Source organism: Dromiciops gliroides, chromosome 4 (assembly GCF_019393635.1).
Source record: "Dromiciops gliroides isolate mDroGli1 chromosome 4, mDroGli1.pri, whole genome shotgun sequence".
In the NCBI taxonomy this organism is placed as follows: Eukaryota; Metazoa; Chordata; class Mammalia; order Microbiotheria; family Microbiotheriidae; genus Dromiciops; species Dromiciops gliroides.
Genome location: NC_057864.1, coordinates 420,755,980 through 420,771,638, shown reverse-complemented (window position 1 = coordinate 420,771,638; position 15,659 = coordinate 420,755,980). Strand labels below are relative to the sequence as shown.

The following is a 15,659-nucleotide window of genomic DNA, read 5'->3' as shown; positions in this document are numbered from 1 at the left end:
GATTACTTCTCACAATGATTTTGGTGTGGCTTTATATGAAATAATGAAATCATAAAAACTTTCTTTTTTCAATCTTCAGTAGTCCAATCTTACACATGACAATCACTTTTTCTTCATAGCAAAAGTTGGCAGCTTTTTTTTAACTAGTCTTCCCACTGTTCTTCCAATTTCAAGAAGATATATTGTAAAAGAATTAACAATTTCTGCATTGTCAGGTTCTTCTGAATGTCTGCTTGTTTTTTAAGGGTTAATTAGGATGTTCTGCAGCAATAGTTTGTCAATTCTTTACATTGTTTTTCATTTCCACAAAAACTTCTTCTGCATTTTGTTGCAACTGATTTTTCACTTTCACTGTGAGTCTGAATGATCTTTGAAAAGCATGAATTCTTCACACCAACAGCCACTACAATGCCTTTCATAGTTACTGAAAAGTGATCTTTAAAAGGAACAATTTTACACATTTCCTTAAAGCAATATCCATTCTTAAAATCTGCAAAATTAAGAACATGGCAAAAGGGAACAACAAATAGCATTGAATTGAATGTATGGCATAATCTAGCACTCAGCTGACAGAACTAAAGTTGATGAAACCAACTCACTTTAATTTAATTTGGTCAAGGTCTGACATTCTAAGTCAGTCTAGTGTCAGCAGAAACACGCATGTGTGCACACACACACATGTACAAACATTATTATTATAAAATGAAAACATCTCTAAAGTATTACTTAACCCAAGTAGTTCACTCACCATTGTAATTGATTTCCCAACCTCTTCTCTTCCCTTTCCAATCCATTCTCCACACAGATACCAAAGTAATTTTCCTAAAGCACATCAGTGCACTAAGTCAATAAACTCCAGTGACTCCTATTTGAACATCAAATATTATTTCTTCTTTATCTCATATTTCTTTAAGTTCCATTTTTAGCTAAGCTTTATACTGTATATAATGTTTAGTATAGTAATGTACTCAGTTACTTTCAGTTATGTCTGACTCTTTCTAACCCCATTTGGGGTTTTCTTGGCAAAGATATTGAAGTGGTTTGTCATTTCCTTCTCCAGTTCTTTTTTTTTTTTAGTGAGGCAATTGATGTTAATTGACTTGCCCAGGGTCACACAGCTAGTAAGTGTTAAGTGTCTGAGGCCAGACCCGAACTCAGGTCCTCCTGACTCCAGGGCCGGTGCTCTATCCACTGCGCCACCTAGCTGCCCCTCCAGGTCATTTTACAAATGAAGAAAATGAGGCAAATAGGGTTAAGTGACTTGCCCAGGATCACACAGCTAGGAAGCGTCTGAAGCTAGATTTGAACACAGGAAGATGAATCACTCTATCCACTGTGCCACCTAGCTGCCCCACAGTATAGTAATACATGTTTATAATGTATAAATAGGTATGAGGACTAGACCTATGATTTCATTGGTACAGGGAAATGCCAAGTGAGGAGACACTCCCTAATCCAATGTAGATTAGCACCTTCTCTGCCTTGTATAAATCTTAGAGAACTGTCTAAAACATTGAAAGGTTACATGACTTGCCCAGGGTCACAGAGCCACCATGTCAGAGGCAGGGTTGATTAACTAAGGTCTTCTGGCTTCAGAGACAACTCATCACTATGTCATAATGCCCTTTAGAGATAGTATTAAAGTCAATATGAAGTGTGTAATCCTCTCCCCACTGAGTGTTTTTAATAGCCTTTTAACATTAACTTCATATTTTTATGTACTGCTCATTAATATTTTCTTAAAAGATAATAAATGTGATTTTCTTCATTCCTTTACCCACGATACACGCTGCCAAAATATAAACATATTTATGGTACATATGCTCAACTTTTTTTAACTGATTGCAATAATCAATAGAAAAACTGTGGAGAACACTGCACTAGACAGTGAGAAGCACAGGAGTTTAAGAGAAGTAGCATGGGTCAGTCAGACAATAAGCATTTATTAAGCATCTACTAAGGCCAGGCACTGTGCTAAGTGCTGGGGATATAAAAAGAGGCAAAAACAGGTCCTGCCCTAAAGAAGCTCACAATATAATGTTAGCTACTGAATAGCCTTTCATTTGAAAAACAATTGGCAATGGTGTATAGGATGGATTAGAGGGAGCATGGACAGGATGTAAAGAGACAAATGAGAAGGCTATTTCAATAGTTCAGGTGGGGAGAAGTAAAAACTCCAACTACAGTGGATTAGGAATAATGAATAAAACAGATGAAAATTACTGCCAAGACTTAAAACTCAGGGGACTTCTGTCTAAAAGGATGTGTGAACCAAAATTTTCCACTACATTTTAAGCTCTTAGAAGTAGAAGCATTATCAAAAAGTCAAGGCTGGAGAAAGAAAAAGTCAAGGCTGGGTAACTGGGGATATTGTTGGTACCATCAATAAAATTAAGGAAGTCAGAAGGAAAAAAAAGGTTAAGGGGTAAGATGAGTTCAGTTTCATATACAGTAAGCATGCAATCAAACATCACATATCAAGAGCTGAAAAGGACCTCAGAGATCATTTAGTCTAACTCCTTCATCTTACAGATATGGCTCAGGGAATTTAAATAACTCGTCTAAGGTTACATAGGTAGTAATAATGAAGCAAGCTACATCCTTTGATATGGAAAAAAGTGAGGATGTGATTATCAAGCTACCATTTTGGATGTTAAAAATGTGATGAAGGCAGAACTGGCAATGTTTCAGGAATAAAGGAAGAGTCAAGGATGATTCCTCAGGTTTGGAACCTATCAAAATCAAAGGGGGGGGGCAGCTAGGTGGCTTAGTGAGTGGATAAAGCACCAACCTTGGATTCAGGAGGACCTGAATTCAAATCCAGCCTCAGACACTTGACACTTACTAGCTTTGTGACCTTGGGCAAGTCACTTAACCCTCATTGCCCCACCCAAAAATAAAAAATCAAAGGACAATGATGCCTATGATGCAAATGGGCAATTAAGAAAGAAAGTTAAATTTAGGGGGAAAGATAGAACTTTGTTTTTTACATGCTGAGTTTGAAATGGCTACACAGTAACCAGTTTAAACTACTGAAATGGTAGATGGTGATATGGCAACAGAATTCAAGAGATGAAGGCTAGATATAAAGACTTGGGAGTTATCTGCACAAAGATGATAACTGAATCCATGAAAACTAAGAAAAAGTATAAAGAAAGATAACACATAACACAGCCCTAGACTTTACCCACACATGTGGCAGGACATGAATAACACTTCTACAAAAAATACTTAGTCAGAAAGGAAGGAGAACAATGAGCTAGCAATATCATGAAAATTCAAGGAGAGAGTATCCAGAAAAGTGTCAAATGTCAAATACTACAGAGACGTCAAGAAGGATGAAAACTAAAAATCCATAACATTAAAACTATAGTAACAATAGTACTAATAGATTCTAACTACCTTTCATAATATACTTAAGGGAATATGTTTTCCAAATTCCAAATGGGCTCTTAAAACTTCACAACTCTGAAAATGCCACCACTTCTGGCTATTGGGGTTGGGGTGGGTTTTTTTGCTATTTTCCTTATCTTTCTCCCTACCTCCTTATAAGATAAAGTGACCAATACATGCCCCCTTTTAAAAAACCCATTTATTAATCCCTTCAGGTGTTCAATTCACTTTGAATCTATACTCTTTACATACCATATCTGGAACCCAAATCTCAACATGACCTTCAAGTATAGAGTACTTTGCAAACCATTATGTGTTATATAAATATTATTTAGTTGCAGTAGTCTTATTTGAACTCCATGATGTACCACTTCCTTGACCTTAAAATTTCATTTTTTTTCCAATAGCCTTCAACTAACCTCCAAACTTTGAGATTTCAAAAGTCCAAGCCCCCCCCCCATTCCTATTTTTTCCTTTCTGTCCCATATCAATAATGCTCCCTTTTGCTATCTTCAAACTCAGTTCAGTCTCTGTGCTAACCATACTACCACCAAAAAACATTCCATACCTAATATTCGAATGGGAAAAATCAAGAAATGCTGGCACAATCATATCATATCCTATGTGTAATATCCTACCTTTCTAGTTCTAAATCATCTGGCAAGTAAAGACTTCCTAAATCTGTCAGCAACCTCCTCCTGGCTCAACCAGATTCTTCTCTCTTCCCATTCTCCAGTTCAACATGTAATTTGAGACCACATGGAGAATGGCATGAATTATTGGCAAAATACTGGAATATAGCAAAACCTCTTCTTCCTCTATTCTCTCACTACCTTCATTTTTCATTCTTGCTAGCTTTTTCTTCAGCCATGCTAAGAACTGCTCCATTTTAAATACAAAAAAATGACAAAAATATTTTCTTCTCTTTTATTTTTCCCTTCAAATACAAACTCCCCTACAACACAGGACATGGAACACATATACAGAGAGATAGAGAGAGAGAAAAAGAGAGATGTGAGTAGACCCACACAAAAATAAGACAAAGGTGGTGATATTAATAGAATCAGAATGAAAAATAATGTTGGATATTAGTGAAATGGATGGATACAAAGCTAAGCCTAACAGTTCTACAAAACACAAATTCTCTCTCACTTTCTTCATATATATCCAGATATACACGCATATATGTGTGTGTGTGTGTGTGTACTTTTATGAAGACTGCCCCTGTTACAAAGAACTTCTTTCCCATCCACTCCCCCAAAATCCAAAACTATTTTTCATTTATTTTCATTCTATTTAACCTTTCCACCACCATTCTTTCCTCCTTAAATTCTAAGAATAACAAGTATTTTTCAGTAATAGTTGCAAAGAAGCTGATTTATAGGTTTATATTGGAAGAATGCCTCAGCAGAGTTTCTGGCTAGCAAAAGCAAGGGAAGAACGGGCAGCTAGGTGTTTTCCTAATTTAACAGAAAAACTGTGCAGAAGCGTCAAGAAGGTTTGGATCTAAAGGGTTATGGGTGTTAGAAATTATTAATAATTAATTTCTTGGGGGACCCAGAAATTGCTTTCTCAATCCTTTCTGCCCCCTCACTCCAGAAAGTGCATTCTCCTAGAGAAATTTCATCAAATCCTATCTGGGACAAACCCAAGACAAGGAATGGAGAAAGATTCTTTTGTCTAGACTGAGGAAGGACTGATGGGATTAAAGGTTTTTGCATTTCCTTCCTTGATGTCACCTCTAGAATTCATTTTAATATAGACCACCTTTAAGTCAGTCAACCAATAAATTTAAATAATGCTAACCAATTAGATCTACTTGATGTATAATGACCCAATTAGTTTTGATCAATGTAGAATAACTAGCTTCTATCAAAAGAGGATGAGAAAGCCCTTGGGAGATTGGAGGGGGGGGGGTGCTTCTGGGTCATCTTCTGGTCTTTTGCGGCTTTTCTCCTGCTCCCGCTAACTGGCACTCTGAAATTCTCTACCTGCCTCCATTATCACAGGGCCAGGGACCATGAAAAATTGGGAGACAAATGGTCAATCCTTTACTGGTATATTATTGATAAATTAACATATGCTTACCCAAAACTGGTGTCTAAAGTAATTAATTTTCAACTCAACATGGGGAAGGAGGATAGGTGTGTTACCATTATAAGATTTTAAAAATATGCCTGGGGGGCAGCTAGGTGGCACAGTGTATAAAGCACCGGTCCTGGATTCAGGAGGACCTGAATTCAAATCCAGCCTCAGACATTTGACACGTACTAGCTGTGTGACCCTGGGCAAGTCATTTAACCTAATTGCCCTGCAAAAAAAAAAAAAAAGTATGCCTGATACTTGTCAGGAAAATCCAGTATCTGTTACATACCTCAATTCACTGGTGCATGAGAATATCCAACAACGATAGGGAATCTTGCCCTACATACTTGTCACAGTGAAAAACAAAACAAATTGATTCAACACACGCTATGTGCTAGACTCTACTAAATACTGAGGATATCCTCCAAAGGGCCTTAATTTTCCATAAGAAATGTCATTTCCTTACCCTACTCAAACTCTAGTGGCTCCCTATTGCTTGTAAAATATTAAGTCTTTTCTTTGTATTTTAAAGCCTTTTGCAATCAGGCCTTAGCCTATCTTTCAAACCTCATTCTATATTACTCCACTTCTCATACTATAGTCTAGCCAAACTGGCTTCCTGTCACACACAGCTTTCCATATCCCATCTCCTATCTCTGTGTTGTTGCCTAACATGCACTCCCCCACTCATGCCTCACAGAATCCCTTACTTCCTATAATACACAGCTCAAGCACTACTTTCTACACAAGGCTTTTCCTGATCCCTCAACTGCTAGTGCCCTCTCCCTAATAATCGTATATTTAACTACTTTGCATTTATTCTATATACTACTATTGTCTCCCAAAAAGGATGAGAACCCTTGACGCAAGGGATCGTTTTCATCTTTTGTATCTGTATCCCTAGAATCTACAACAGTGCCTGGCACATGGGTACTTATTCATAAATGTTTCTTGAATGCTTGAAACAATTCTTGCCCTCAAAGAGTTTACATTTTATAACTGCAGACACACATATATTCAAAACATATAAAATAAACACAAAGATATAGGGGGCAGCAGCTGTCAGGGTAAGAGGCAGGATCAGGAAAGGTCTCATGCAAAATGTAGTAGCTGAGCTGAGCTTTGAAACTGGGGATTCTAAGTGGCAAAAGTAAGAAGTACATTCCAAACATGAGAGCATGCCAAAGGCATAAATTTACTAAAGTATTTCATCATCTAACTGTAAAACACAGGACTACAAACATATATGCAATTTTATCAGTGCCTAAACATAACAAAAGCATGGAAGACATGTATCTCTAAAAGCTCTTACACTTACCCTATGTTATTCTTTCTATACTCTTTCACTGTCACCTTTAAGTCATTAATTAGTATATCAACCTAACTACCTTTAAACTTTCTCCACTTGCCAAATCAAGATTTCTTAATGTTCCAGTGATCACTTCTGGGATATCTCCTAACAATCTCAAATAGGGTTTTGAGAAGTACTTGACTTCCTAGTAATGTTATAAGACTTTCCATCCCTTTTTTCCCCCTACTGGGATAAATGAAGAATTATGTTTGATTCTCAATTCACCAGAGTTGAACTATTCTGGAGAAAGAAGGGTAATGTAACAATGCACTCTAAAGCGGAACTTCTACAGCCCATCTCTCACTGGCTCTCTCCTCCTAAAAGCTCATTGAAAATATGGATGCCAGCTGTATCTACCAAGGATGCTGTTGACAGCAATCCAAAGGAGACCCACCTCTGGTCCCTATCTTGTGTATTCTGGAGGTTTTAATCTGTCATCAAATATATTCGATTATAAAAAACAGAATTCATCCCAAGCCATTTAGATAACATCAGAGTTACTCTATGGATATTCAATTGCCTCTCCAAGAGGTCCTTAAGGCCTGAGCTTCTGTTTCATTTTATTGTCAAAAAAGGGGAAAGACAATATTACCCATCTTCACTATCCTAAACTATCACATAATTTTTCCTGGAATTTTATTTATGACTGTTTTGTATCTTTTTTGTATCTTTTCCCAAAAAATCCCACACACCTACTCCTCAATATACTGAAAAGAGTAATGGACTTGAAAAACCAAAAGATTTTAATTCTAGTCCCCATTTTGCCACTTAATAGTTTAGCAGGGTGACCATGGGTAGGTCATCTATTTCCTCCTCTGAAAGACAGGACAGATATTGAAGCTCAAAATCAAATTTGGGGGGGCAGCTAGGTGGAATGGTGGATAAAACATTGGCATTCAGGAGGACCTGAGTTGAAATCCGACCTCGGACACTTGACACTTATTAGCTGTGTGACCCTGGGCAAGTCACTTAACCCTCAATGCCCCACAAAAAATAAAAAATAAAAAAATATTAAAAATAGGGTATGAAAACTAATGTTAAAGTGCCATACATACCTTCATTGCCAACTCTAACCCTGAATTCCACTTGTGGCTGTAATCAACCTCAAACACTACAATACCAAGATATTAGGAGGGAGAGAACTAGTTCATCTGTACTTTTCCAATTTGCTATCAGACACCTAACTCCTTTCACTCTTAACATGTTTCCAACGTCAAGGTTTGTCATGGAGAAAAGTGCTTTTGGCAGATGGACATAAACTTCTGCAACTGAAAGTAAAAAGTATATCTACAGGAGTATGCCACTTTGCGAAAAAAAAAAAAAAAGGAAAATATTACTGGCACTTTGCCTAAGCATATTGTTCATGGAAAGTCTTTGGAATGTCCACTTATTCATTTTATAATTAGGGACAAAAATGTATTCAACTTTGAGTAATTCTTATTTTAACCTTCTCAAATGCAAATTAATTTAGAAATAGCCAAAAAGATTCCATGAACATTAGAAATTATCAGCAACTTACAATGAGTAATTTTCTTTGGAAAAAAAACTTGTATTTAAGTAAGTTATTCATGAAAGTAAGGTTTTATTCTCAGCACTTTTAATAATTTTACTGAACTGGAAAGAATAGGATCATTAAATTACCATAAATTTACGAAACACTGATTTTCTCATATGCCCATAAATTTATGCGTAAGCATTTCATACTGGAAAAATACAATATTACAAATGAAAGCCCAAATAACTGTACTTTGCAAATGTAATTTACAAAAATAAAGAATTAAACAAATCTGTCCTGATAAAATTCAGCATAACTATAATATACAAACATAGGGAATTTTCTTTTTCTTATTCCACATTTCCACCCCCCCCCCCATCAATATAAAGGAAAAACATCTAATAAATGAGGGCAGAATGGTTAGATCAAATCTACAAAAATGTAAAGAAAAGTGTTATCTCAGCAAATTTTTCACAGCTGTAAAACTGAGAGGCACTACACCTGTAAAGAATTAAACCATGGTCTTAATTATTCAAGAATATGCATTATCAAAGGTAAAAACCTGAAGTGAAAAAGATTAGGAAGTATTTTTGATATTTCATTTGCATATTTTCCATCAAACTGCAATTACAGAAAGCTAATAGAAGCTAAGTATCACTTCAGTTTCAGAGACAATATATTAACAGACATTTTCTCATACTACTTTAACTATTCATTTTGGATCTTCTGTGTTGGCTTCTCTTCCTTTATTAGCTGTGGCCATACCTCAAATCTCACTCGGGTTTGTCTAATATTCTACAATATTTGTTCCCAAAGGTCACCTTGTTACATGGTAAATCTTATGTATATATTTCTCATGTGTAATTTGAGGAGTTTAGACTAGATGACCTCTAAGGTCTCTTACTACTCTAAATCTATGATCCTTTGATTTTAAACGTTGATCCCTTACCCTTTCTCTAAGTTTAAATAATGTATAGGAGAGCTCATCTTGGTAGCTAATTGCCACCTAAAATATGTCCTAAGTGGGGTCCATTAATTTATTCCACTTTCAGCAATGCCATTAACTTATGCATTTTCCAGGTTTTCAGTCCCAGAATAATCTTTGATCCCTCTCAACTTTATCCTCCCTCATTTACAATGCATCACTACTGCCCTGCTGAACCTCTTTATATTTACTCAGCTCCATCATTTATTCTCCTTCCTCACAAATACAACCTACTACCAAACCTTATTCCTTGCCAAGTCTCCAGGGTCTTATTCTGATCTATTGTACAAACAGCAGCAAGAATGATCTCCTTCAAGGCTCATTTTTGATCATGAATGTCCCAATCTCAAATCTTTGCTAGAGATCCCTACTGCTCCCCTTCCTCCTTCCTTAATCCCTCCCATACAAGTTAGAAACCCTGATTTATACTGCTTTATGATTCTTAGTGCTCTATCTTCTCCCCTTTTTTTCTTAATTTTATATTTTTCTTTCCCCCTTGTTAAAATCTGTCAAGTCTGTGTTCTCACAGTAGGCAAACCTTTTTTTTCTATCCAGAATACACTTGAACCTTTCCATCTTCTGGTAAACTATATGTCTTAGCATCCCCTCCATATTTTCTCAATCTTATCTATTCCCTCTTTCAAAGTTCAGTGCAAAATTCACTTTCATGAAGAACATTCAGATTAGTTTCTATTTTTTAAAGAGCTAATGTCACCCTAAATGCTTCGATGAATGCCAAACTTTTTATAATTGCCCTCATCTCAAATATTTGGTATATATGGAATATACAAAATGTGAAGTATCTTATATATACAAAGGAATGTTGCCCTTCAAGTAGACACAGTGTAAGATGATTTCACTGATGTTGCTCACTGTTCAAAACATTATTAGAATTTTTGCTAGATCCAAAGCCAGGAAGACCAACATCAAATCCAGGATCCAAAGCCAAGAAGACCAACATCAAATCCAATCTCTGACACGTTGCCTGTGTGATCCTGGACAATTCACTTAACTTCTCATTGCTCAAGGAAACTCTCTAAGAATATGCTAAAAGTGACAACCTGAACTGACAGAGAGAGTTTTCCTCACCAGGGAGTTCCCTATACCAATGAAATCACAGGTCTAGTTTCTATCCTTATACTATTGGGAATAGTTTTAAGAGTTAGTTAACATGCCTCACAAGAAAATTATTATTTTATAGACAAACGTATTTTAGACCAAAAAAGATTACTTCATCACCCACCTTACTAAGACCTGGGGCAGTTAGGTGGCCCAGTGGATAGAGCACTGGCCCTGAAGTTGGGCGGACTTGAGTTCAAATCTCATCTCAGATACATACCAGCTGTGGAACCCTGGACAAGTCACTAAATCCCAATTGCCATAAACCTCAGGGGTGATCTCCTGTCATCCTGATATATACCACTGGACCCAGATGGCTCTGGAGGAGAGAATGAGGCTGGTGACTTTGCACAGCCCTCCCTCACAAATTCAATTCACTACAAGTTAAGACATCAATTCTCAAATGTCATGGTCCCCTTTGAGAATGAAGGACAGACAACAATATTAAGAATTAGTTCTGGAAAACTTTTGCCTGTTTCCAAAAATCAAATTCCTCTTTAAAGATGTATCTGCTACCCCTCAAGATAATCCCAGAGATGGCAAAGACTCAGAACATAATCCTTAGAATGATTACAGTATCATTTTCCACAACGGCAGAATCATCAAAATAAATATATTGATAACTTAATAATTTGGATGAATCAATTCTAACATGTTGGTTAAAAATCTGGCAGAATTCTTTTTACATAAAGATCTAAATATTTTCATTCAAGAGTACTAAACTTGAAAGCAGAAATTTTTAACCATTTACTGGGGAATGTAATCACATTCTTTTTTAGAACTAATTTGGTTGGTTAGCCTCCATTGCTAATCACATGACCAGGAAGTTGAGGCCAGCTTCCAATTCAAATGAACTGAGTGAAAATAGGTAGACAGACTGTTATTCCCTCTTCCTCCCACCCCATAATTTCAATCAATTCTAGAGGTAAGCTGCTGACAGGAAAATTCTCCCGCTAACAAAAACCTCAAAATAAATTACAAGGTCTACATAGGCTTATGTTTTTGAGAGTTAGTTATGTTCTTGCTTCTGTCATTACTGTTCGTATACAAATACATATACCCAGGAGTCCATTTATTTTTGCATTTATATATTGCAAATTTTAGCTATTAAATTCTAAATTATTTTCTGGCTAAAGCTTCTTTGTCCAATGTATAATACTGCCTGATAGAACTATAAGACAGATTTTCTTTGAGTCTCCCTATCTTACCTGACCTGGGCAGGTTCTTCCCTCCTTAGGCCGCTCCCTGGGGCTCACTATATTGGTGCCAAATTTAGTGCAAACATCCCATTGGCTTTATCACTACTGCAGTTCAGAAGTCCGAATTCAAGAGACACATCCACCACCAGGATTACAGGCATCCTGGCAAGTCAGCATTTTAAAATTAAAACAAATAGCACGTTTTCAAATGTACAAAACGCTTTTAGTTTTATACCAAAAGAAACCCAAACAAATAATATTGACCTTCCCCTTTTATGCAAACTAGCTGTTAGCTTCAAATCTAAATGTCAATCACAGTTGACTCCTGAACTTTGTTGTGCCTTAAAAACATTCTATTTCTTCTTTATAAAGAAAGCTATTTAACTGGTTTTTAATGTACTTTACTTGTTGAGAATGGACAAGTTATCCTAAGGTTAATTACATAAGATTTTATTAAAGTCTTGAAAGTACTGGAACTATAAGCTCTTCATCAAGTTGCATTACCAACCCTAAGGTTGTGGAAAAAGTGCTTTCAAATGAGTTGTTAGTTATCGAAACTCAATCAGTACTGTAGTTTTTCAGTTATTCATCCTTCCCCTATGAACTCACAAAATGATCAAATAATGAAGGTCTCTGACTTGTCAAACAAACAAAAACAACCTTGCACTTAAACTTTCTTATTTAAACATCTATATGAAAACTTTTGGTTAGTTACATTTTATCATAGGTCTGAGTAGTTAAAACTGTGTTCTTAAAATCATCAAATGAAAACTTCTTGTAAAAGAAAAATAATGTATTTCAACAACACAACAAAATAACTATTTTCACATTAGTAATTTTCATCCAAATTCACATCCTACCTTCACTCCAACTGCAACATCAGTGACAATGCTGTAAAGGAAAATTTAAAGTCTTTAACATCTTGATAGTCTTTCATAAATTAACATTATAATTACCTTTTTTAAATTTCTACACTAAATTTACAATTCATATGAGTTTCAAAATTTTATTACATGGGCAAAAATTAGGTAAAAACATATGGGGAGGTGTAATAATTTTCCAGTACAACTATAAATCTGGTTCACTAGACAGAGATCACTTTTAAGAAGTAGACTGAAGTTTTACTAGCGTCCTTGGTGTGATGCTTTAGTGACAAAACAAACTATAGAGGTATTCTGTATTTTGGTATTAAAACATGAACTTTTGGCTTAAGAAAATTATTAAATCAATGTGTAGTATGGTTGAAAGAGCACTGAGCTCTAGGATTTAATCCCAGCCCTGCAACTCACTCTCTATCATACTACATAACCTCAGGCAAACCACTGAATCTCTAGGCCTCAGTTTCTTAATCTGTAAAATAAAATTGGATGGATGATAGGAGAAGGTCCCTCCTGGCTCTAAAAATAATTACATTAATAGCCTCATCGCTTAATATTTAAAAAAAATAACTCCAGAGGCTTAACCAAATCAACCTTTTTCTTTATGAAAGTCAACCCCGGGTAAATTCCTATACTCCTTTCTCTGACCCCACCCCCAGCCCCCCAAACGAGTGTTTCTTCATTCAAAGGCGCTTGGCCAACCAAAAGAGAAAAACGGGCCCCACCGATTTCTGTCATTGAGGATCACCCTTCTCAAAAAACCACCAAGTGGCTTTCTCCTCCTGACATACATCCTCTTCCAACTCAAGTCCCAGAGCCTGCTGGTGTGTACACAAGATACCAAGAGTGAGACACTAGAACAGGGTTTCCTTCCGACCCGGAGCGGGGGTGACCCCGGTTCTCCGGGGGGCCCTCCAGGAGGCCACCCTTGTCTGGAGAGGTCAGTTCGCCATCAGCTCTTACAAAGCCGGCCTTGTGCGGACGCTCCCCAACTGATCTCTGCCAAGGCTGGAGGGCCCTGGCTACTCTAGGGCCGATGGCTGGCCGCAAACCCTTGCCTTTCTCGGAGAATCTGATTTCTGGGTGCCCTCTGGCCCAGCTGGGGAAGCGTCGGGGCGCTCCGACAAAAGCCTTTTTTTTTTTTTGGCGGTCTTCCCCCCACCCCCCAGACCCGGGTGAAAACAAAGGAGTCTGACATCTGCCCTCCCCCTCCTCTGCTCGGCTCTCCTCCGCGCCGCTCTCCCCTCCTCCTTCCTCCCTCCCTCCCTCTCTCCGCCCGCCTCCCGCCCCAGCTCCCCGACGCGCCGCTCGGGAGCTCGGCGGCAGAGGCAGTGGCGGAGTGGGCCCAGCTCCCTCCGGGCGAGCGGCGCAGCAGGGCCTGGCTCGGGGAGGACGGATGGCCGCGCCTCCGCCCCCGCCCCCACCCCCGGCTCAGGCCTCTCATGCCGCGCCAGGCCCGGGCCGCTCCCCGAGGCTGCGGGGCCCCGCGAGTCGGGCCGGGGCCGGCGGCGGCCTCCGTCCCTCCCTTCCTCTCTCCCTCCTTCGCCACTGCGGCCGCCCGCCCGGCCCCAAGGGGCTCCCGCCCCAGGGGCGCCGCCGGGTCCGGCCGGGGCCTGCTCAGCCCCGGGCTTGCCCCCTCCCCGCCCCGGCCGCCCCCAGCCCGCCCTGGGGAGGAGGAGGAGGAGGGTGTGCTGTAGGGCGGGGGGAGGCTAACGGCAGCCCGGTCGGGGAGGGGCAGCCGCGGGCTCCGCAGCCGGGGCCCCACCGGAGGGGGGGATGGAGGGGACCCCGGGGCAGCTCCGAGCCCCGCGTCCCTCCGTCCCACCCGCCGCTGAGTCCGCGCCGGCCGGGCTACGTACCCGTCCATTGCCGAACTGGACAAAGCTCCGCTGAGAAGGACCGAGCGGCGCAGCCAGCGAGACACACTAGCAGCGAGAAAATGGCGGCCGCGGCCCGACGGAAATTGCCGAAGGTGCCGGAGCGCACGGGCCAGCGAGAGGCGGCGGCGGAAAGAGCCGAGCGGAGCGCGACAGGGCCGGGCAGCTGGGGCGGGCGGGGGTGGGGGTGGGGTGGGGTTGGGGGGGGAAGAGCAGCGGCTCGGCGGCGAGGAGGTGGGGGAGTGGGCGCTGTCGCTGCCGCCGCCGCCTTCGCCACGCGCGCACTAGGGTCCCGCCTCCAGCCCCTCCGCCCTCTGGGACTGGGCCTCCTGGTACGAAGCTTCTCTGCGTCTGGAATTCCCTTCATAGTTGTGAGCTGAAGAGCAGGCTGCAGCGGCGGGCGGGGTCCTGCCCCGAGCCGGCGCCCACCCCCGGCCTTTTCTGCAGGAAGGAGCCAGAATCACCGGCAGCCGCCCTCCGCCATCAGCCTGTCCCCCAAAGAAACAAAAGTTGGGGGAGTCCAGCCTGCCTCCCCCCTCCGCAGTAACCACCATCCACATGGACGTGGAGTCATTAAGTTTCATGTTTCTATAGCTGCAAGAAGCGTTCATTAAGCTCCTGTTAAGTGCCTTAGAGGGCATCTATGCCAGACCCGTTTTACAGATGAGGAAAATGAGTCCCAATGAATTTAAATGACTAGCCCAGGATCCCCCAGTGAAGTGGCAGACCCGGGACGAAAATGCAAGACAAGGATGGTCAAGATGAGATCTACTGTGCCCCACTGTTTTTTGCAAAACACCACATTGCTTCACTGAATCCATATCCACTCTTTGCTGGACAAGAGGTCTTCCAATCACTGCTTGGAGTCGAATTGTGCCATACACCCTAATACCTTCTGAAGCAGCCCATTTTTCCATAATGGACAATAAACATTTATTAAGGACCTCCTATTCTGCCAGGAAGTTTTTCCTGACATCAAGTCTACCCCTGTCTTCTCTCTGAAACTTCCATTCCTTGCTTCTAATTCTACTCTCCGGTACCAGGTTTAAAAAAAAAAATCTTAACTCTCTTCCGCAAGAAAGCCTTTCAAATACTTAAAGGCAGCTATGCAGTCCCCCCCCCCCTCCCAATCTCTTCTCCAGGCTAAACAACCCTAGTTCTTCCTCTCCTCATAGGGCACTGTCTCCAATCCCCTCATTATACTAGTCATCCTCTGGAACAGATCCAGCTTGTCATGTCATTTTATTGTGCTTCCTAAATTGTGGCACACAGAACTG

The 15,659-nt window shown here is 40.2% G+C and overlaps 1 protein-coding gene across 5 annotated transcripts in view; it reads right to left on the bottom strand.

The window, feature by feature from the left end:
* Window positions 1–14,540, bottom strand: part of PTBP2 (polypyrimidine tract binding protein 2) — a 150,715-nt gene extending 136,175 nt beyond the window's left edge. For 2 of the 5 annotated variants that reach the window (XM_044000463.1, XM_044000464.1), the window contains exons 1-2: window positions 13,231–13,608; window positions 12,488–12,518 (exon numbers count right to left, since the gene is read on the bottom strand). In XM_044000463.1, the coding sequence (XP_043856398.1) occupies window positions 12,488–12,518; window positions 13,231–13,298 (99 nt within the window). In that variant the 5' untranslated portion in view covers window positions 13,299–13,608. Of the gene's footprint in view, window positions 1–12,487; window positions 12,519–13,230; window positions 13,611–14,364 lie in introns of those variants that run through there. The other 3 variants (XM_044000466.1, XM_044000462.1, XM_044000465.1) reach the window with 3 other exon arrangements.
* Window positions 14,541–15,659: the final 1,119 nt, after the last annotated feature.